The sequence below is a fragment of the Glycine soja genome, chromosome 12 (genome assembly GCF_004193775.1).
Source record: "Glycine soja cultivar W05 chromosome 12, ASM419377v2, whole genome shotgun sequence".
Lineage (NCBI taxonomy): Eukaryota > Viridiplantae > Streptophyta > Magnoliopsida > Fabales > Fabaceae > Glycine > Glycine soja.
In genome coordinates, this window is record NC_041013.1 from 8,482,388 (window position 1) to 8,506,219 (window position 23,832).

At 30.1% G+C, this 23,832-nt stretch overlaps 3 protein-coding genes across 5 annotated transcripts; 2 read left to right on the plus strand and 1 right to left on the minus strand.

Moving 5' to 3' along the window:
• The first annotated feature begins 4,695 nt into the window (after positions 1-4,695).
• LOC114380161 (membrane metalloprotease ARASP, chloroplastic-like) lies at positions 4,696-9,093 on the plus strand. Its single transcript, XM_028339108.1, has 3 exons — positions 4,696-6,292; positions 8,269-8,432; positions 8,725-9,093. The coding sequence occupies exon 1, from the start codon at positions 4,818-4,820 to the stop codon at positions 6,162-6,164; it is 1,347 nt and encodes a 448-aa protein (XP_028194909.1). The 5' UTR covers positions 4,696-4,817; the 3' UTR covers positions 6,165-6,292; positions 8,269-8,432; positions 8,725-9,093.
• A 1,681-nt stretch (positions 9,094-10,774) lies between these two features.
• Positions 10,775-12,420, plus strand: LOC114378353. The gene is made up of 2 exons (XM_028336932.1): positions 10,775-10,944; positions 11,907-12,420. The coding sequence occupies exon 2, from the start codon at positions 11,916-11,918 to the stop codon at positions 12,171-12,173; it is 258 nt and encodes an 85-aa protein (XP_028192733.1). The 5' UTR covers positions 10,775-10,944; positions 11,907-11,915; the 3' UTR covers positions 12,174-12,420.
• A 7,835-nt stretch (positions 12,421-20,255) lies between these two features.
• LOC114378466 (autophagy-related protein 8c) lies at positions 20,256-22,478 on the minus strand. Of its 3 annotated transcripts, none has more exons than XM_028337060.1 (6): positions 22,305-22,478; positions 22,118-22,164; positions 21,460-21,515; positions 21,325-21,377; positions 20,651-20,769; positions 20,256-20,561 (listed from the first exon to the last, which is right to left on the minus strand). In XM_028337060.1, exons 2-6 carry the CDS (start codon positions 22,152-22,154, stop codon positions 20,464-20,466), a joined length of 363 nt encoding a protein of 120 aa, XP_028192861.1. In that variant the 5' UTR covers positions 22,155-22,164; positions 22,305-22,478; the 3' UTR covers positions 20,256-20,463. The 3 variants fall into 3 exon arrangements, with proteins under 3 accessions (XP_028192861.1, XP_028192862.1, XP_028192863.1); XM_028337061.1 differs by having other exon boundaries at positions 22,118-22,167; positions 22,305-22,366; XM_028337062.1 differs by lacking the exon at positions 22,305-22,478 and having other exon boundaries at positions 21,460-21,558; positions 22,118-22,157.
• Positions 22,479-23,832: the final 1,354 nt, after the last annotated feature.

Consider the following 23,832-nt stretch of genomic DNA (forward strand, 5'->3'; position numbering starts at 1 on the left):
TTAGTGTGTTTAAAAGAGTATATTAAAGAGAGTGTATTGCTAACATATTTCATTTAAATCTTTGCTTCAAACCACAGAGAAAGTAAACGAGAGGAGACCGGAGAGAGTTGTAGGGAGAAGAAAAAAATTATCATTTTCTAAAAGAATAATTTTTTTTTCATGTTTCATTTTTTATACATCTGGACAGAAAAAAAATACCTTGGTAGATTTGTTTACTAGCTAGTTTAAAATTTTAATCGTGGCACTATAATTACAGTTTGTCGATCACAACAAAATATCAATGCTATTATATCAGCTTTGTACATTCTGCAAAGGCAACTAGAAATATTAATTAATTCTTGTGTATGTTATGTTTTGAAATTTTCTTTACCAAAGCAATTATAATTTTAGTTTTACCCCTTTTGCAGGCTCTGCGCCTAAAATTCAGTTTCAAAGAACATGTTGCCAAACATGGGGAAGGTGAGATACCAATGAAGGAGGTGATTCAAAAGCTAATGAAGGACACAGTTAAAGTTGACAAAAACTCCCCAATTTTCTTGCAGAACATACCAAAGAATTTCCAAATATAATGGAAAGCATCTAAAAAGAGCACAATGCAGTCAGCCTAAAATACAACTTTCTTAAGAAAAAAAAATAAGGAGTTATTTTTGTATGACCACTACATCAACATTGCGAAAGGAACCATTATCCTCTGATTTATTTGTTGTGCTCCTCACAAGCCTTAAATAGGGCTTTTGTTGCTACTAACAACTAAGGATCACAAGCAATAATCAAACCCCAAACATTTAGTTGATGCACCTCAAGCCTAAGCTAACCTTCATTGAGTCCCAATTTTTAAAAATGAGCAAGAATATACCAGACTACAATACAACACATCTCTAGAGAGAGCTAAAAAACATCAATTAACACAATAAAATCACACATCAATTGTATATCCTTGTTCTGGCAAACAACCCCTCAAATTGCCAGCATGGTGCATTTCATTTTTTTTCTGCATCTAAACTAACTCAAATTCATTTCTCTGCATCTAACCTAACTCAAACAGCTAAGGATCACAAGTTAGCAATAGATTCATTTCTCTGCATCTAAACTAACTCAAATTCATTTCCATTGGTGCTATGGTTGAGGACCAATTGCAACATGTAAATTACCTCAATTGCAACATGTAACAAAGTAGTAACCAACCTAATTATCAACTAAAATTTCAAATGCAAGCTTCTAAAAAATAGTCTGCAACTGCAATTTTGGCCCCAAAGTCAAGAATCACACAAAAAAACAAAAGAACAAAAGAGTGGCATGCACAAAAACTCTATTTTCATTGAATAATACATACCTGAATTTTGGCTTCCCACCATTCATCACTAACTGCAATGGTTTTCTTCTCCCCATCCCAGCCAAGACCTGTGTCCTTCCCAATAAGCTTAGCCCATAATTGTCATTTCTTTTTCAAAGAATCCCACCTATTTCTGAATTGTTTATACTCATATCTCAAATTTGTTGCCTTATTGAACTTTTCTGCAATATTTGCCCAATCAAGCTTAGTGAAGTGGTTGTGAGGTTTATTTCCAGCATTCACCTCTTCTATGCACACTTTCAACATAATCTCAATATTTTTATCACACTATTCTACTTTCTTTCTTTTCACAGGAACTTGATTGAGAGACATTTCACAAGCTTAATGAAACAAACAAATGCATAACCCTAATCCATAACAATATTGAGAAGAAAAAGAAATTAATGAAAAATTAGTTAACCAGTGATGCTAACAAAGGAAGAAGAAGAGATGACGAAGGATGATCGAAAGCATGAGAGAAAAATTCCGAGGAAGGCACAGCACAACACGTTATGAGGAACAAGTAAGAGAAATTTTTAGGGTTTAGAAAATGAGGAGGGCATGCTTTGTCATTTTGAAATTTTTTGAAAACATTATTGTCCAAGTATTATTTAGGGAAGAGATTCCCGAAAAGAAGATTTGAGAAGCTGAAAATCTAAGCTGATAGTTTTTATTTTTGTAAAAGTTAAAAAAAATTTAATAACCAAGCACTCTTAAAAAATAAATAAAAAATCTTTTTTTAATAAATAAAATAATAAAAGATCTTTTGGACTGCATCCAAAAGATGCCCATATAAGCCTATTGAGTTGCATGTAAAACTTCCCGCTTATCTTACCTCAACTCCCGTTCAAAATCACATGCTCACGTAATCAAACAAATTGTCGCATGCACCAACATTTGAGTGATTCTAGTATAAAAGGACACGTCAAATGCAAGTATGGCTATTTATTAAGCTTTTTGAAACACGTAAATAATAATGCGCCTAATGCCTTATAGTGTTTAGTTAATGTTTTATAGAGTTTATCACCTTTTAACTATCTAATAGAAAAAATATCTAATCAGTTTTTGGAAGACGTGAATATGATCATTACTTTTTCCAAAGGTAAACTAACAGTCAACTTAATTAAGGTTTTTATTTTGGTTTACCTACATTTTATTTGTTAAAAATATTTATATTTTTCATCATAAATCCTTAATATAAAAATGTTATATTATATTTAAAATTGTAAAATTTTACACATATTTTTATTTGTAATATTTAAACTTGATTAAAATATATTTCTTCAAATTATTATAATAAACACACGGTCAAATTTGATTAAAAATTATTAATTAATGTTTTTATTTTGGTATTCAATTTGATAACTAAAAGTATTAATTAAAGTTTTCCATTATAGATACTTAATATAAAAATGATATATTACATTTAAAATCTTAATATTTGTATGTGATAAAATGGAGAGTTAATGGTCAGAACAAATCAAATAGAATGAAAAACGGTTTACCACTTGTTTTTATTTATTATTCATGATTGTCTTTTGTTGTGAACGAAGGGTCAGCTGGCAGCTTTACTTGATATATCCAATTTATAATACATGTTAAATTTTCAAAAATAACACGATTATCACAATTCTTTGTTAAGTACGGATGCATGAATGAGTTAATATGCATTGGGGTTAGACTCAACCTTTCCCAAACTCAGTCTAAACACGCGTGTTTACATGCATTAAATATGCATTGTTTAATGAAGTGTTTATGCACTCAACTATGTAATGTATACTCTAATTTTACTATATATAGACCCATACCCCCAAACAATAGAACTAAATCATACAACCAAAGTGTAAACGAGTTGAGTAATTTGTTTAAACTATGGCTTTTACGTTCCTTTCTAACATAGTGGCTCGGAGAACTAATTGGAAGTTGAAGGTCTGTGTTATTAGATTATGGTCTTTACCAGAGTTTGAAAATTCGAAAGTCATTAAGAGTCTTTAGATGATATTGCTAGATGAAAAGGTTACTAAAACTACTATTATAATTCTATCCAAAAATTGTGTAACATGTGTTTTATGTCAATACTCTTATTGCTTCAATTGTTTTCTTACTTATAGTCAGATAAAATTCATGCATCCATACTTAACAAAGGATTGATACCAAAGTATTAAGGGATTCTAGAAGAAGGAGAAGCTTATATCATTCAAAATATATTAGTTGCTCAATATTGTGTCAAATACAAAACAACTCGTCCCAGATTCAAACTAAATTTTATAGGAAACACAATATGCTCTAAATTGAGGATGAAGTAATTCCAAAATTTCAGTTTGATTTCATGTCATTTTCTAACATTCTTTCATCAACCACAGAAGATGTATTAATTGGTTAGCATTTACATAATCCTTAACTTTGATTTTATTTAGTTGCATTTTTTCTTTTGGTTTGTTAATATTAATTAATATTATATTTATTGGTTCCAGATGTTATTGGGCATGTTCTGGAGAAGGATAGTATCAAGGAAATTGTAAAGAATGGAAAAAGGACCAAAGTCTTGGACACCATGCTACCGGATTTGATGTATAATATTATTTTAATAAAAAAAATTAATTTTTTTACTTACATATTATTTTTTATTTGTTATTCAAATTATAGGTAAAAATCAAAAGATGTAATAAATTTGTTTTAATTCAAATAAAATAGTTGTGAATTTTTCAGTTTTTTTTTTCTTCATTTCTACTTCATATTGAATGCATAAGCCTAACTTCATTAAAGATTAGGTGAAAAATAAGAATATAATTGATAAAAGAGTAATTAATGCTATCTTGAATTTTAAAAAATGATAGTTAAATAGAAACATTTTTTTCTTCAAAAATCTAACAATTAAAAGGAAATAGGAGTATGAAAAGAAGCTTCTATAAAGGATTTTTCATAAAAAAAATAAAGTAAATTACACAGAATTTCCCTTGAAGTATGCTCTTATTATACCCATACCTCTATTTTTTCACATTACTTTGAGCCCACCTAAGGGGGGATTGATGTAACAATTTGTACACCTTAGAGGGAGAATCAATGTAACCGTTTACTCCTGAGAGAGGGTATGCGTAATGAAAACCCAAAAATTAGGAAGTTTTCTATAGGATTCAAAAGCAGACAGATATAGCGTGTAATAAGGACACCTCAAGGAACTTCTTGTAATTTACTCAAAAAAAAACAAATCAGGGTGGTGTAATTAACAAAAATAGGTAGTGCAATTAACCATACCCAAAAGAAGTGCATAACTTTTTTCTTCTTTGGGCCTAACAGAAAATATAAATACAAAAAAGATTTTCAAAATTCAGAAGAATGACAGACACAACAACTTGTGGAAAATAAGAGGAAGACATGTCCCTCACTTCTCCTCCACAGGTCCAAAACAAGAAAAAAGTTAAATTAAATAACAAAACGAATTATCCATATCCACTTTCTATGTTGTCCACCCTTCTCAGAAGCCATGGTCGTAAATCTCTCTCCCTCTCCACCTTTACATTCAAGTTCCATAATCAGATTGGCAAATTCAAAGTCACCCATTTCAGAACCATGGTTGAGGCTCAAAACCCACTTCCCAAAACCGCTCCTTTCCCCTTCTTTTGCCTCCCCAAGTGTGAACTTCACTTGCAAGAAGCAATTTTTGCATGGTAACAGCAGGAACGTGTTGGATTTCAGGACTTGGTCTATTGCTGGGTTTGATTATGGGAACTTTGAGGGGCCTCAGTCTGTGCTTGAGGCTGCTGCAGTGTTGACAGCCATCATTGTTGTACATGAGAGTGGCCACTTCCTTGCTGCTTCTCTCCAAGGAATCCATGTGAGTAAGTTTGCTGTAGGGTTTGGTCCAATTTTAGCAAAGTTTAATGCCAAAAATGTTGAATATTCCATCAGGGCTTTTCCCCTTGGTGGCTTTGTGGGGTTCCCTGATAATGATCCAGAGAGTGATATTCCTGTTGATGATGAAAACCTGCTTAAGAATAGACCAATATTGGATAGGGTGATTGTGGTTTCAGCTGGTGTTGTTGCTAACATAATTTTTGCATTTGCTATTATCTTTGCACAAGTCCTGTCTGTTGGTTTGCCTGAGCAAGAGGTCTTTCCTGGGGTGGTTGTGCCGGATGTTAGAGCCTTTTCTGCTGCTTCAAGAGATGGGTTGGTTCCTGGGGATGTGATCCTTGAGGTCAATGGAAGTGAGTTTTCAAAACCAGGTCCAAGTGCGGTTTCTGAAGTTGTTGATGTTATCAAGAGGAACCCCAAGAGATATGTTTTGCTCAAGATTAAAAGGGGGGAGCAGAATTTTGATATAAGGGTCACCCCAGATGAGAATTTTGATGGAACTGGGAAAATTGGAGTTCAGCTAGCCCCTAATGTGAAGATAGCTAAGGTTAGGCCAAAAAATTTGGTGCAGGCTGTGGAGTTTACTGGGCAAGAGTTTTGGGGTCTGGCCTCTAATGTTTTAGATGGGTTAAAGCAGACTTTTTTGAACTTCTCCCAGTCAGCTAGTAAGGTTTCAGGTCCTGTAGCCATTATTGCTGTTGGTGCTGAAGTGGCACGGTCAAATATCGATGGTCTCTTCCAGTTTGCCGCGATACTCAACATTAACCTTGCGGTTATAAACCTTCTGCCTTTGCCTGCTTTAGATGGAGGCACATTGGCATTGATCCTAATTGAGGCTGCCAGGGGTGGGAGAAAGCTACCTTTGGAAGTGGAGCAAACGATCATGTCTTCTGGAATTATGCTTGTTATAATTCTGGGGTTATTCCTTATTGTTCGTGATACCCTAAACCTTGATTTTATCAAAGACTTGTTGTAATTATTGTGAATTCTAGTTAGTAGTGGGCTTCAAAAAGTATTTCATGATTCTCATCTGCAATGCTGTTGCACCAGTGTCTTAGGCAGGGGTATTCTGTAGAGGAGGCAAGATCATTTTAAATGATTGAGGTAAGTTTCTTCCTCCAAGGATGTTATGTGAGAGGCATCCCTTTGTTACCAATTCATTGATCTGATCCGGATTGGATTTGTGATCCTAGAATATTAACTTACGACTTACAAATACTAGCTTTGATTATGAATTTTAATATCTTCTCTCTGCATTTTCTTTGGAATTTATGTTTGTGCACAAATATAGGTGTTACTATTTGATATGAATTCTCCGCCTCTATAGATGTCATTGACTAAACAATGCTTTAATAAAGCATTATGAATACAGAGCAAAATCCTTGGTTAATTTTTTAATCTTCTGGAATTGATGTGCGTTTTCTTTTTGTTTCTATGTATGTGATGCTGTGCTCAAGAAAAATGGAGTTCAATATATGTCCAAAATTTAACTGTTTGACATAATTGTGTTAACTCTCTTGCTGTCTGCTAATTTTATGAAGTGGTCATTCAGTAGGCATTTTCGTCTGTAAAATGAAATGAGCTGAGGAACAAACATCAAGCCAAATATCTATCATCTACCATTTTTTTTCTGGTTAGCTAGCCAATCAAAGGGACCTTCACATAAAACATAAAGAGGAGAAAATGAAGAAAACGTAAAAAGTGGAGAGAGGAAATTGATCTGTATTTAGATTATGGTAGGAGGAAAGAGTGTCAAACTGAAAAGTGGAAAGTGTTCCTAACAGGTGAACAACTTTCTCCTTAAAAGCAGGAAGTGGAAGTGAAATATATAAGAATTCAAACTATGATTAGCATGTGACCACATTTTTACACCATCTTGTCAAAACCAATATTATAGTATTACCAGTTTACCACGATTGGCACTAGCCTATAAGGGTTGCTAGTGTATTTTCTCAAACAGGAGAACTGGCTTTATGTTTCTGGTATTTTTGGCCACCCCCAACAGTATAAATACTCATAATTTCTCTTTATTTCTTTTTCTTGTTTCATTATCTTACATGCCACATCTATGGTTCTCTTTTCTCTCTCTTTAAGTGTCTATTTAGTATCGGAGTGTCCAGGTATCATTTTCATAAGAATAGTAAGCACTAATTTACAGGGAGGTTAGAGTAATTAGCCCAGAAAAAAATGATCGAGAATGAATACAAGGGCTTGATAGTTGTTTATTTTCCAGCAAACTCCATTTTCTAATCCTTAAATCAAAGGGGTCTAGTTTGGATGGCTGAGTAAGATGTGTGAGTATTGTAAATCCTTTAGTATCATCTTCGATTTCTATGGATAAAACAAAAAAAACCATTTTGAACTGCTGAAGTCTTAACTCACATGGGAAGTTTCCTATAAATCATTGGGGAGTGTTTGTTTCACGGACAATTTTTTTAGTTTCGGGAATATTATTTCCAGGTATACTATAAAATATATATATATATTTGGTTAAACTATTAAAATGGTAGGGAATATTTTTTATATGCCCATGAATAATTAAAATGTGTTTGCTTTACATTTTTTTCTTTAGGAATATATATAATAACAAGTTAACAACCCAAGCAAAATCCCCCAAAAAATAGTTCCCCAAAAACATCACTACATCCATCACGGTCCCATGATTATTTTATCCAAAAAACCGTACATGAAGAAAACATTAAGAAGGAAGTGGATAGGAAAAAAGGTATATGTGTATTTTTAATCACTGAGAGTGATTCATGTCTGATGAAAATAAATACTTTATAACTTTTGCACCGGAATTAAATATTATTTGAGGGTGAGATTATTGTTTACCCAATAATAAAAACCTGAAGTTATTTGTTTTATTACCTTCTAACAAATGCGGAATTAAATTTTTTTTTCTGCTGTATTTCCTAAACTAAAAAAATTGTCTGTGAAAGAAACATCCCCTTGGATTACTGTGTTCGTGAAGTTAGTAATTGACTTAATTCAGGCATATAGGTGATTAGGGAAATGACTTAATTCAGGCATATTGGTGATTAGGGAAATGGCTCTAAAACTTATTGTTGATTTGACAGGTTGTCAGATTATAAACTGGAGACAATATATTGTGATACTTTACCTGCTGAAACAAGAAGATTCTAAATGCATATAGTGCTTAGTACAAAGGAATTACTCAGAGCGGTGCTAACAGTTTATAAGGATTGAATGTGAAATATTTCTAGGGATCAATGTGACCGGGGTGAGTAAAGCTTACCTATTTTACTTGGTGGGAATATCATTTTCTTTGGATGGAGTGTCACCATTCTTAATAATTAAAATATTGAACACTTATATCTTAATGTAAATGTAATAACTTTCTATAAAATACAAATCCAACAAATTGAATTATTGAATAATACATTCTTATCTTAATAATCATACACAATAAGTTTTAGATAATTGAAAATTTGTAACTGTGAAATTTTATGTCAATATAAAGTTGACTGTGAGTATTTGATATTGTGCATTTGTTGTTGTTGAATGTCCTTAAGAAAATCCCACACCACTGGCATGGGATGAAGCAAGGGTCTTGGAGCCAATAGGTGATTGGCTTGGAGCAGGAGATTCATCAAGAGATCTGTCAGGATTAAACACTGGTCATAGCTTCCAGAATGATAATCATATGACTAGAAAAACACTAGTTGAACGTAGAATACCCATATGGAGAAAAACGGGACCATAATACAAAACCCGAATTGTCAAAACATGCACTCTTCTCAATAGAGTTTAGAGTCAAGAAATGAAAGATAGAATGAATGCTTTTATTTTTATTTTTTGTTGAATGAAAGATAGAATGAATGTGTATCTTAGTATGACTGACTCAAAAGATACATATAACCTTGTTAACTTATCATTATCAATAGATGTTATTAATATTTTTTGGGAAAATGTAAATTATATTAAACCTAAAATGATACAACAATAAACGGGACATACCTCACAGTTAGAGAAAAATAAAAGTCTTCCTCATACAAAAAGGTCTATATCAAAATGTTATTAATATTGATCCTAAATTTTTAGGGGATTTATCCGTTATTAGTTATGCAATTAAATGTATTTTGCCTATACAAGATTATATGGGACATAGCACGTGTTTGGATATTAGATTGGCTTGTTTTGTGATCTAGATGGGTTACTCACTTCCTGAGGTCAAGTCTTGGTTCAGAACAAATCTGAATAAATAATTTAAAATTACACTTTGTTTTCTAAAATTTTATGAGTTAATTATGCCTCATATACAAATGTTCATATTATATAATAAGTAAAACTAATCACACAATTAATTCAGAAAACAAAAAACTAATTACAATTCAGTCATTTATCCGGATATAATTGGATCTATATGGTCTAAAAACCTAGTTCTTAAAAGTAAAAAAAAATGTGAGTAACAAATATTTAATATGAATTAAAAGTGTAAAATGTTATTAATGTAACAAAAGGAAAATGCCCATTGTTACCATGTAGTTAAGCCAAAATTCGTGACTTTTTCAAAATCATTATGTTAGCATGCGGGTAACGAAAATTTAATTGGATCTACATGGGTCTAAAAACCTAGCTCTTAAGAGTCACATGCTAACATAATATTAAAAACGCTAATAAAATTTAAGTAATTATCTCAAAGTACATTTATTAGTGTTTATAGAACTATGTTAGCATGTCACATTTTTAAAAACAAAAGTCTTCAAATTCCTAAAATGATTTACCTACTTTAAAACAAATGTTAAGGATCAAAAATAGTAATTTTAGGTTTGAAAGGATAAATATCAAAGAAAAATGTTTTTCTTGATACCAAAATTAAAATTCACTCATTTCATATGACAAAAATTAGTGATTTTAAATTTCAAAGGATGAAAAATAAATTTTTTTCCCAAACCAAAACTCATTACATTTTATTGGGTTTATTTAAGCCTTTTTCTTTAGAGTTAAATAGACATTTTATTTTTTAGAATTGAATGTATAGATTGATTTATACGATATTATTTTAACTTAACTTATTGCCTTAAATTTAAGTACTTTGTCTTAAAATTACTGATAATTAAGATTTTTTCCACATAAATTAATATTTATTTGGGGATAATTTTCTTAAAATATTAGTGTTCTCTTTCTTATTTTTAATAAATATAATATTAAATATTTCAAGATAAAATAATTTATTAATAATGATACATAATGTTATTGGATTTTAATATTTTCACATCACACATCACTAATTAATAATTATAAACAAGTGTAAAATTGATATATTAATAATATTTTTAAAAAAATATCTAATAGAGCTGACTAGTTTACCGAATTTTATTTATCTGTCTAATCTTGTTAGAAAAGCCTATTAACTATTAAGGACTTGAGGGGGTATTATACAAATCAATAACTCATCGGATACAACAATTTATGATTTGATCACAGTTTAAAGTTCCTTTATTTAACCTTCCCAGCTAGTGAATAATATCACATAATTAAAAAACTAAAGAAAGCACAATATAAAATAAAAATAAACAGTCAACTGGCTCGGCTGCAGACCACACCTGTACTAAGATAGAACAAGAAACAGAACTGAACACAGTAAAAGTGAAAAATAAAAACCTAAGTAAAAGCCAAATACAAAAGCGTGTAATTCATTATCTTGCCCCTCACATTCGACCCCACAACCGCTGTTCCATATTGTGCCTTCAAATCGCCATTTCTTCCTTTCTCACCAACCAATTACAAAGGTACTCTCTCTCTCTCTCTCGGTATATGATACTGATTTCTACCTCCGTAATCTGATGCTAGTCCTTTTATACGGTCTCTATGTATCTCGATGTGTACATGCATGAAATAAATTGAAAAAAAAACAGGAACTTGTTTGACCTATAATTCATTCACACATAAATTCCTCAACAATTCTTTGTAACCAAATAACAATTCTGGGTTGTCTTTTATTATTTTGATTCATAACTTGATCTATCTGTAATCTATTGTTTATTTTGGGCGAATGAGTGAATTTTGGTTGATAAGCTCTTCAAACTTTGCTTTGAATTCGTTCAGAGATCTCATTGAGAGGAAAAATTGATATGGTTTTGTTTGAATCTTCTCACCAATTCATAACCCCCTATTTTTTTTCTTTACATTTGAGTAATCGTATTGATTATCTGTCACAATCGACGTTAACGCGTGTACTTGCCATTAATTTGACCGCGTGGGACTTATATTAGATTAAATGCAATTTTTTTGTTGCCCCCGATTTTTGTCCTTTAATATTTGTCTCTTAATTTCTTTTTCAATTCGCCACTATATCATGTTGTGCCTCTAGTCTCTGAACTCTGATTGCTTATTAGAATCAGTATGTGTTTGGGTGAGTGCTTGTGAAATTGATTCTTAATTTTGTAAAATTGATTCTGGTTTGAATTGATTTCGAAGGGAAGTGATTTATATTTAGAGGTTTTTATTCTTGAAGTAAGTTAGCAGAAAAATTCAGTATAATTTTTTTTTTATTCAACGCAAAAACTATCTAGAGTCAAGTTAACTCAAAATCAATTCTAGACTCAAAATAAATTCTTCAATCTGACACCAAACATGTAAACATTTACCTAAAATGAGGGTAGCTGGTATTTCACTGTAATCTTGAATGGTTCAACGTGAAACCAAACATGCACTCGATTTACACTCAATAATGAATTGAAATTTTTTGAAGGCTAGAGATATGGGGAGCAAGGGACCAAGTTGGTCTGACCAATGGGGAAGTGGAGGGTTTGGCAGTGATCACTATGAGGAGGAGGAGAAGATGAAGATGAAGAAGAGTGGGAGCAGCAAGAAGATGGCAGATGCAAAGGCTGTGGCATCAGCTGGAATGGACAAGGCCAAAACTGCAGCAGTTGTGGGTGCCCAGAAGGTGAAGAGTGGAACCTCTGCTGGCCTCAAATGGGTCAAGAATCAGTATCAGAAAAGGACTTCCAAGTGAAACTCACTCACTCACTTGCTTCTTGGACAGTTTCATTTCCATAGCTTTGGTAAATAATACATGATGCTCTAGTAAAGTAAAGTGTTTTGCTTGTTTCTTAAATTATTACAGTAATTATGCTTTGGTTTTTCTTTCTAGTACAACAGTCCAGATTAACTTGTTATTTTTATATATTTTTCATTTGCTTATAGAAAAATGTTGGATGTTAATCATGTTATAAATTTACCCTCCACCTATCTTTCTGTGACTGCTCTCACTGAACAAATTTTACAGTTTACACCATTTGTGCCGACTGCATGATGTTTTTACAAATGTTATATTGTAAAATCTATATTCTGTAATTAAATTAATTTTGACAAATATTTAAATTTAAATTATGATAAATGAATATAACATTATTTTACTTTTTTGAAAACATATATTTGCATTTGAAGCAACCGGAAACTAAAAGGTGCAAATAGGGTTGGATAGGTTGGTTTTTTGTGTCACTTAAACGAACTCAATGTCAAATCAGCTTAAATATTAGATTTTTACTTATTTTTATATTTCAATATAAAGATATATTTCAGTTTTAAAGATATGTTATTTTAATTTTTTTTTAAAACTTTGTTTTAATAGAAGTTCCTAAAAAAATTTAAAATAACTCAAAGCGTATTTAGTATGGTGTTGCTTTCTTCATATGTACCAAAAAGAAAGTATAGTGTTGCTTTCTACGTTTTCGCGTTAATTTTCCTCATCCAAGTAAAACCAATTTGTTATAGCTTCTAATATTCATGCATTTTACACATTAGAGACCCAAACGCAAAATAAGCATGGGCGCGTTATAGAGTCTCAAACGGAAGAAACACAACGATGATATGATAAAGTTAGTTGGAAGTATTTGTATATTGAATTCAATCAGTTTTAAAGAGAAAAGTTATCCAACATTTTTATTTTATCATCTAATCACTTTATGTTTAAAATTTTAATCAATTTCAACTCAATCAGAAGAAATTTGAGTTGGGTTAGTTTTTGGCTTTAATTTTATTTTGTTTTTTAAGAAGAAAAAAATAAACCTTTTTTTACAACAAAAAATATCCATAACTAAAGAACATTTAATAATGGCATGTATTACTTTTAAAAGAAAATAAGACTAAATAAATATCAAATATCAAAATAATAAACATTATTGTAATTTAAATAAGAAAAATAATCATAGACCGGCGGTGTAAGACATTATCATCTAATTACAATGTAAAAATATTTTATATTAATTATCAGTGAACATTGAATTCTTTAAATAGATAGAAATATAGATGAGTTGAGATATTAGTATAGAAAGAACAAAGTTCAATATAAAAAAATTGAGAGCATACCAGACCAAAAAAAAACAATAGAAAATTTTATAAAATTTGAGATTATAATTAACTAAAACTTAAAAAAAGATAAAGAAAATTATCATAAAGAAAATACTAATTAATAATTTTAAATATTTAATGAAAGAACTAAAAATTATCAAACTTGGTGTATAAGAAAATAATACAATAAAAAAATTAATCTTTAAAAAAGTGTTGATAAAAATAAAATGAGTATTATATTGTATGGTTACGTTTGAATTTTACCAATTCCCACACTGATTTATAGCTAGCACGACGGAAATACATGACTCCCAGATCGAGAATGGATATTTGTGAAGAAGTGATAATTCATAACATAAACAGAGGATCCAAGAAATCAATTCCACCTTTGAATGCATCATGTTAATGCAAGGCATTAACCACCACAAATTGTGATGCAGAGGAGGATTAGAAAATGAAAGGTTAAATTATTGATTTCATTCCTATAATTTCATTTTATCCTTATAATTTGAAAGTAATTTTTTAGTCCTTTAGTTTATATAGTTTTGAAAGTGATTTTTTCAGTCTTTATAATTTGTATTTTAATTCTCTTTTAGTTTCTATAGTTTGAAAATGGTCTTTTTAGTCCTTATACTTTATATTTTAATTTCATTTTAGTCATTCTCATCAAAATATGAATAATATTATCAATTACAATTAACTACAAAAATATTAACAAATAATTCATAACTAATTTATCGTAAGATAATCTGTAATGAAAAAAATAATTGATAATTTACAATTAAGTTGTAGCTAATTATTTTTATATTTTTCTTTTTAATAAAGACTAAAAGGTAATTAAAATACAAATTATAAGAACTAAAAATATCATTTTTAAATTATAGGGACTAAAAGAGAATTAAAATACGACTAAAAGAACACTATTAAACTACATAGACTAAAAGAGAATTAAAATATAAATTATAGGGACTAAAAAAATTACTTTCAAACTATAAAGATAAAAAAGATAAAAAATTATGAAACTATAGAGAATAAATGAGTAATTTAACCAAAATGAAATAAATTTGAGTGAGTAGAAACAAGAACGCCTTTGCATGCATCATTTTACGTTTGAGTGTTTCTCGGGACAAAACTTCAGGCTTTGTGACTCTTTGATGAAATGAGACAAGTATATTAACATAAGCAAAAGGATTATGCGAAAGAGTTGTGACGTCTAAAAGTATGTGGTGGCAATGTAACATTTCACGTGTATGTACCGTATTTAAATAGATTGAAAATAGAACTATATTTAGGCAAATTTCCCCATCTGGGGTAGTTTTAGAAACTATTTCCCCAGATGGGGTCGTTTCTAAAATAATTGCAGCATGGGGCAGTTTTTTACGTGCATGGAAGACCCAAACTGGTGTCAGTGAGCAACCCGCCACAACCAATGGCGATATGACCGTGCAGAGCCTAAGTCGCCAGTCCTAATGGCGATACGCAGAAGCAGCTGGGAACCGCCAGTCAAACTGGCGAGTTCCATGGTACAGGCTACAGGAGGTGTGCAGGCGCTTTTGCAGGGGTGCAGGAGCTTGCTTTTCAGAAAAGGGAGTTGCAACTGCCATTGGCGAGTTGCCTGCAAGTTGCAACTCCCATTGGCGGGTTGCACAAGAAGAAATAGCCATCACCAATGGCGATTTGTTGGCTATAAATACCAGTGCTCACGTTTTGAACTTGAACTCACGTTTTCAGCTCCAAATTAGAAATAAATCTTTCATTGCTCACGGCTTCAAATTAGAAATTTCTTTCTTCTTTCATTGTATGCTGAGCTCTAGTTGTGTGTGGTCAGTGACTTAGAGTTTTCTGAATACAGAAAGAGCCTTGAGTTTTGTAAGTGTGTAGGGATTTCTGTTTTAAATTTGTTTGGTTGAAGTTAAATATTTGAATTAGGTTTATAATTTTGAAATTAATAATTTGTGTTATAATTTTTGTAACCTATATTTTTATAGCAGTTAGAAGGTATACTTTTTAGTAACTCTTTAATTAAATTAGTTTTATATTTTTATTTCGTAATATCCCATAAAATAATTTGTATTATTTATTTTTAAGTAATTTTTTGTAGCAGTTTCAATGTATAAATTTTATGAAATTTTTAATTAAATTAGTTTTATATTTTATATGATTGTTTGTGTGTATAAAATAGAAGAAATTTGTCATCAAAATTTTAATTGGTTTAAAATTTGGTTCTTGAGAGTTAAATTTGTGAATGAAGTTCGTAAATTTCTGTCAAATAAATTATATTATAAGATATTTTTGAAGTAATTTTTTAGACCAATTTGAAATTATAATTGTTAATAATTTTTTAATTAAATTAATTTTATATTTTATATCCCTTGTTTGTGTGTATAAAAGAGAAGAAATATGTCATGATATTTATTTAAATAAAAAAAGTCGTGCAGCGTTCCCATGCCCACAATTGGATTAAGATGCACATACCTCCGATTGATTTTATTTTGTAATCGGTGGCGCTGCACATCTCTCTGTATAAATAAGCAAGCACGGCAGGTCCCCATGCATACGCGCTGCACTGTTCAAAGTCCCGTAAAAATTGGAGGTACCTTAGGGAAACTTTACTGCTGCTTTTGTCAACAAATAGAACTCCTCCTATAAATCTGAGGATCCATGCACGGGTAAACCTTTGTAATTGTTCTACGTTACCATCATGGATATTTATTTCTGAAAAATGGTGAGCCAGCCAACTTAATTTGACCACACTACCTTGAAGTTCACCTTCCTGTGGTCTGACTCCCAATAATTCTTCACACAATTCAGCCCAATCAAGATTAGTCTGACCAATTAATGGTGCCCCCTCAGTATGAAGACCTAACAACACTGACACATCTTGAAGAGTAATCGTAGCCTCTCCGCATCTCAAGTGAAACGTGTGTGTCTCGGGCCTCCATCTTTCAATAAAGGCTGTAATTAATGAAGAATTAATTTTCAGGTACCCCATTTTCATTATCCAATAGAATCCTGATTGGCGAAGCAGAGGAATAATTTCCTCTGGTATTTCTTCTTGTCCTTGATACATGGGTACGGCTCGTCTGATATGTAGTTTTCTGTCTGCTTCTCCATTCCAAACATGTTCGGAAACATGTTTAGGTTGCAGCCATAAGACGTCTCCTTCTATTGGACCAGACTTAATGTGTATACTAGATGAAGATGATGATGAAGATGCCATTGATGCTGTAAAGTTAAATATAATACAAAAAATTGACAACAAAAATTTTACATTAAAAAAATTAACAAATTTAATAGCTACACAAATTTAAATAAATGTTCTAAAATAATCTACATATAACAAAATTACAAATTTAATAGCTACACAAATTAAAATAAATGACCAAATTAAAATACATAGATTTGGAACACGTACAAAAATTTAACACAAAAAAACATAAAATACTACCTAAAATAGTCTACAAATACAAAAATTAAAAATTACATACCTACACAAATTTAAATAAATTACCAAATTCAAATACATAACAAAATTAAAAATTTAAACACGTACATAAATTGTACACAAATAAACTTAAAATACTACCTAAAATAGTCTACAAATAACAAAATTAAAAATTAAATAGCTACAAAAATTTAAATAAATGACCAAATTAAAATACATAATAAAATTAAAAATTGTTACACGTACATAAATTTTACACAAAAAAACTTAATTTACTAAGTAAAATACTCTATACATAACAAAATTAAATATTAAAATACGTACATAAATTTAATTAAATGACCATATTTTTTTTCTAATTATTAAAATTTAAATTAAATCAAAAATATTATACACAAAAAAATGGTATTAAATCAAAAAAATTTCATGGAATAAATAATTTAAAGAACGTGTATATATATATATATATACATATATATATATATATATATATAATTAATAAAATGTATATATATATATATATATATAATTAATAAAATATCATATATTTCAATAAAAACTATAAGTAAGTCAATTAAATAATATTCACATTCTAACTAAACCTAAAAATATCATATATAAAATACAAATAATATCATACAAACCTAATAAATCTAAACCAAATAATAATAACATAATAACTAAAATTAACCTAAAAATCATTTTATCACAAATAATAACATACAAATTTTAAAAATGTTAACAAAATCATATTAATAAATCCAATACAACTAACCTACAAATCATAATATACCAACTCAAATTTGTAACATAATTAACCTAACATATATCTATATATATAACGTGCAAATCATAAGAACCTAACTTAAATCATAATATACCACTATAATTAAAGAAAATAATATATATCAATTTAACTATAACTAACCTAACATATATCTAAATATATATAACATAACTAATAATATATTATTTTTAAAACCTAACTTAAATAATATTGACATTTACCTATCAACTAAAGTTATAAACTTAAGAATCACTTACCAAAATAACAATAACGCACTGAGAAACTTATGAAGAAAATAGCACAGCAATGGAAGCAAAGCAATGGAAGGACCAATGGAAGCAAAGGCACGAAGGAAGCGTAGCTGGTGCACTCTCGGACTGAGCTTTTATAATGGAAGAAGCATATTTAGGAGCAACCCGCCAGCCATGTTGGCGATCCATGGCCAAGGCAAATCGCCATTACCATTGGCGATTTGGCCTTGACTGACGCGACGCGCTCTGCCCTTCACTGCCATGGCAGGCTACTGGTGCACCCTCAGCTGTTGGAACTCGCCAGTTTGACTAGCGGTTCCCAATGGCTTCTGCAAATCGCCATTACAGCTAGCGAATTAGGCTCATATCGCCACTGGGTGTGGCGGGTTGCTCACTGACACCAAATCGCCATTGCCAATGGCGGTTTGGGTCTTGCATGCACGTAAAAAACTGCCCCATGCTGCAATTATTTTAGAAACGACCCCATCTGGGGAAATAGTTTCTAAAACTACCCCATATGGGGAAATTTGCCCTATATTTAATCCATGTACATTAGTTCGAAAAGAACGAGATGTTAGCTGAACAAAGCAGCACACATGAGATTTAATGTTATAGGCTAGCAGTCAAGCACACACAGCAGAAAAATCAATAGCTGTGATGATATTAACAAACTTACCATACATAAAAATTTATAATTGAATACTAAAAAAGTGTTTTACTATGATCTATTCAAACTTTGTAGATAAAAACAGATTAAAAAAAGAGATTTTACTAAAAATGACTAATAGGTTTCCGATAAATAGCTTCTATTTTTTTTTTTTTTATCAAACCTGGGTTTAAATATATAGTTTGGTAATCCATATTGTTCTTGTTAAAATCTAAAGCCATACAAAGCGGAATAGAGCTCCACCTAGAAAACCCAGACGTAGAATACGCTGAGGCAAGAGTGTCTGCATAAGTATTGTTTTCTGTGCAGATGTATCCTACCACAAAACGCATTAGTCATCAACAAAAATGATAGAAATTTTACACTAATATCATAATAACAAAAAAAATATTAATAATTGGATCAATAACAATAACACGTTTAAAAAATATTTGCCGAATATAGAAATTATGTAAATGTATAGCTACCTAAGTTACTAAAATTCAAGAATAAGTAATCCTTCATTGGTGTAAAAACAAGTCACCATAAAAGTGCATTCATCAAGTTGTGTTGGCTCTAACCGTAGAAGGCAGACTCTCATCTTAATTATTTTATAGGAAAAGAAAGAATTCAAGCAGAGGATTACAAAATTTGGTATATTAGTTGTTATATAGCCTAATGTACGTAACTAGTTAAAATTATAATTAACATGATTTTTAAAATTAAAGGCAACAAACATACTATTTGATCAAATAATAGGATAAAATAAGAAAACAATCATTATGTTTAACAAACATTTCATTGTAATCAAATAATGGAAGCTTTTAAGTTAAGTTATTAAATTATAAATATTTGATGAAATTAATTGTTTAGTTAAAAAATATAAAATAACATTTTAAAAAAATAATAAGAAAATTGAATAAATATTTTAAAAATAAAAGGGAAATAAAATATAAAAACTTAAAAGCTAGCCCTTAAAAAATATTAAAAGCTATGAATAATTACTAGAAACCACTTAAAAAAACATGTTTATCGAATTTTTCAGCTAACAAAAAAAAAAACTTAAATGCTGATTTACATGACTTACTAAACATAACTTACATACAAGATGCATGAGTTATTATAAATCTTTTAATACTGTCTTCGATTCTTGGAGATAAAAAAAAAAAATAACGGTATAAACCTATCATATTCTACCAAAATAAGTGTAAAAAAATTCAATTACATTCCCACCACATACAATATTTTCTCTGTTATAATTTTGTGAGTTACATTAGTCAAATCAACACCCTCTCAAACACTTCATTATTAATATATTAAAAATCATATAACTCATTAAATAAGAAACGACATGAAATTAGGTTAAATATGAGAATCTTTCGAGTAATATACAAAACCATTTGTTCTAGGCCCGCTATCACCATTGTAAAAAAAGTGTTGGTAGCACTCTCTAACACTCTAATTGATTGAAAACTACAAAAGGTAAGAAGTTTTTATTTCTAGTCTTTCTTTCTCTTCCATTTTGTTAAAGTTGATCACGGATGAGATTTACTCCTTTTTAAATATATGTAAAAATATAATTGTATGACACCAATGAGAGATACAAGTCAAGGATCAACGATGTGAACAAAGAACAAACATACCCTTAAACTTATTCAATTTAGAACTGATAGAAACACGACAATTTTCAAATAAGTTCCAGTAGACATAATAAACTTTACATAAAAAGCATCAAACCAGAGAATTTACAATTAAGCTGACTTCTTAACATTGGTCAATTTTAGGAAGTTCTATTCAGATGGTTGCCTGTCACGACGGATTATTTCAGAACACAAGCCCAAATGTGTTCTCTCCACTGTAAGTCATATATAGAAAGCCATCTTCATCCTTGTTTTCCTCATAAATTGCAGACATCATTGCCGCTGCATAAACAGAAAATCACAGCTCACTTCACAAAATTAACCATAAGAACAATAATATTCCACATACAATTATGTTTGTTCTTTGTTACCAGTTGGTGGTAAAATATTCTTAACAAAAATGAAGATCGCCTTCTCAGGACTCAGCTTGATTCTCTTCCGCACCACATACACAAACTGACCAACAGTCAAATCAGCGGGTACAAGATACCTACATTAATCCAAAAAAGAACAATAATATACACCATAAATAAAGAGGAAACAAAGAAGATGAAAGAAGATGGCATATATCCACTTGAACATTCAAATGATTGTCAATGTTCTCCATCTAATATTACAGTTAACATAGGCATATCAAAACATAGACCACATCAAACAAACTGATACTCATGCACAACCAATGCTCCAACCAGGTTACTCATTCTTCTAAGTTTTAAATCACATTTTTTCACAGCCATTTTTTTCTTCAATTTTAGAGTGTGATATGATATCAAGTGAGAGTCAGGAATCATCCAAACCTCTTACAGTTTACAATACGTATAAGACTACCACTAAGCCAAATGGCCATTGTAGTAGATTTAACACTTCAATATAGAAAGTATATATAGCTTCAATCCATACCCAAACAAAAAGTGTATAGTATGTACTTTGCAAAATTTAAAGCAAATGCTATCCGACATTTAAAAAGCAATAACACTAATACTCGGAATAAATAAACTGTGCCAATGTTTACAATTGCACTTTCCAAAGAACAGAAGAAACCTACTTTTTCTTGTCAATTTCAGGAACATCACTCTTCTCAGCCCTTTCAACAATTACCTACATCGAAACATCAACCAAATTAATCAGCAAAAAAATGAGATTACAATGATATATGCAATCAGCAGAAATAAGATCTTACTGGAATTCTGTCAGGATACTTCTCTCTTATTCGAGATGCTTCAGCCTGCCTCCTCTCTGGCATGAAATGTTTCCACAGATTAGAAAACATATGGTGGACCTAAATCACCAAACGGGCAAAACAAATGCAAGTTTATACACACTCACTAATGATGTTTAGTTGATAGAGTTTTTTTCCTTTACCAAGACAAAAAAACAGATCTCCCGTGAGTGTGAAGAGGAAAAAAAGGCACGAATTCACTAATAACAACAAACCCAATTCATAGGAAATAAAGCAACATATCATCACATTATATCATATACTAGAAACCAAAAGAAAAACACAAATCTGAAGTCTGAACTAACAAAGGCAAGAAAAGTGCATATTTAAGTGATATAACATAGGTCATTTTTCATGCAAGGCTAAACATAAGGAAAAAAAAAAGGAAAATACTAAATGAGTAAAAAGTTTAACTTTCTTGGAAGAACACATAATGAGACTCAAAAATACAAATTTCACACCCCCAATTAAACCCCAAATGCGAAATTACAAAGCAGATGCATGAAAATTCAAATGCCTCCGAGTATTATCCAAGAATCACAAGCATCAACTGTAATTCCGAATTAAAAATGCACTATAGCATAGAGAAACGGTTAAAAAAAAAGAGAGAAAAACGAACCAAGTGGGTGTTCCATCTTGAATGAGCTCTTAGCCATGGCAATAATTCTGCAGCAGAGAGCAAAGATTAAAGAAAAAGAAAAGGCAAATTACGAAATTAGGGTTTGCTACGAAGGTAGCGATCAATTGATGAATCAAAAAGGTTAAACAGAAATAGAATTGCAATGGAAAACGATATTATTGCTTACCAGAAGAGAAATGAGAATGAAGAGTGAAGAAGAGAGAGAAATTGTGATTGATATCAGAGAAGAAGAAAAATGAGGAAACTCCCTTAAGCAAAGGAATTAAGGAAAATCTATTATATTCATTCGTGCGTCAATGTCTCTGCTCAACGACACCGTTTCTTAACTCTCTTGTTACACAATTAGGGATTTAGGATATGATCAAGATTTAACACAATAAAAAACGTGAATAAATTTAAAATATTTTCAAAACAAAACGATTTTGGTAGATTTTCAGTTTTTCTTCTTCAAAATATAACAAAAATTTCGATTAGGTATATTTTTTTTTGTTAACGATTAGCTTTCAAATTTTGGTTGCTTCCTTATCTAAAGTAGTAACAAATTTGATTTTCAAAATATTTTTAGTATCTTTACATACTATTAAATTTAAGTTGAGTTTTTAAATTTTAAGATTAATTTTGATCTACATGAATTTTAAAAAATAATAATTTTTATCCCATTTAATGACAACTTAATATACATTCATTTGTTGAATCACAATGAGTTCATAACATTGTGTGAAGTATTTAAGATTTTTTATTTATAACCAATATTTCATTATCTTTGGGTTTTTTTTTTCATCTTTCTCAATTTTTTTTGGCTTTCATCAAAGATGCTTATCTTTTTTCTAATTTAAATTAGGATTAATTACAAATTTTTATTATTAAACTTTTATTATTTTATGAATTTTACATTTAAGAAGTTTACTACACAACTTTTATAATTTCACAGTTTTTATCATTCAAGTCTTTTTTCATGAATTTTACGATCCAACTTTTACTATTTTTGTAAATTTTACTATTTAATTATTTTTTATTTTTGTAAATTTTATGATAGTGTTTGTAACAAAATGACAAGGTTTTATTTTATTAAACTTTTTTTTAACATGTTAGTTGTGGTATAATTTGTAAAAATAAAACTTAAGTGATAAAATTTGTAAAACAATAAAGTTTGAGTAATAAAATTTACAATTAAATCTTTAAATTAATATTCATATCTCATCTTCAGTTTCATGAAGATTTTATTTGATTTCTTGGAGATTGACTAATCTTATCTCTTTTGATTATCTTTATTTCTTGTAACTTGCATACTAATTTAGATTTTTTCATCTCTTAAAGGATTTAAATTCCTTTACCTCTTTTCTAATATACATTATCTTTTTTCTAATTTAGTTTTAATATATTTCATAATATTAACCACATTAATCATGCATTTCTGTCTCAAGATCCATTGTAGAAGAAAAAAAAAAGTCATATTCAAATCCATTTTTTTTATCCCCACTTATTTTTCTTTACCAATCACTAGGAATGTTCGTGAGTCTATTTGGGTTAGTTTTGGTCAAATTTAAGATCCAACCCAATTAAATTTGATCAGTTTAGTTTGGTTCGGTTTTGTTTTCACACTTTTTTTTTTTAACCCAACCCAACTTAACTCATTCATGAATTGTTTGGTTTGATTCCAGCCAATGAGTTATCTATTTAAATTTGATTTTTTC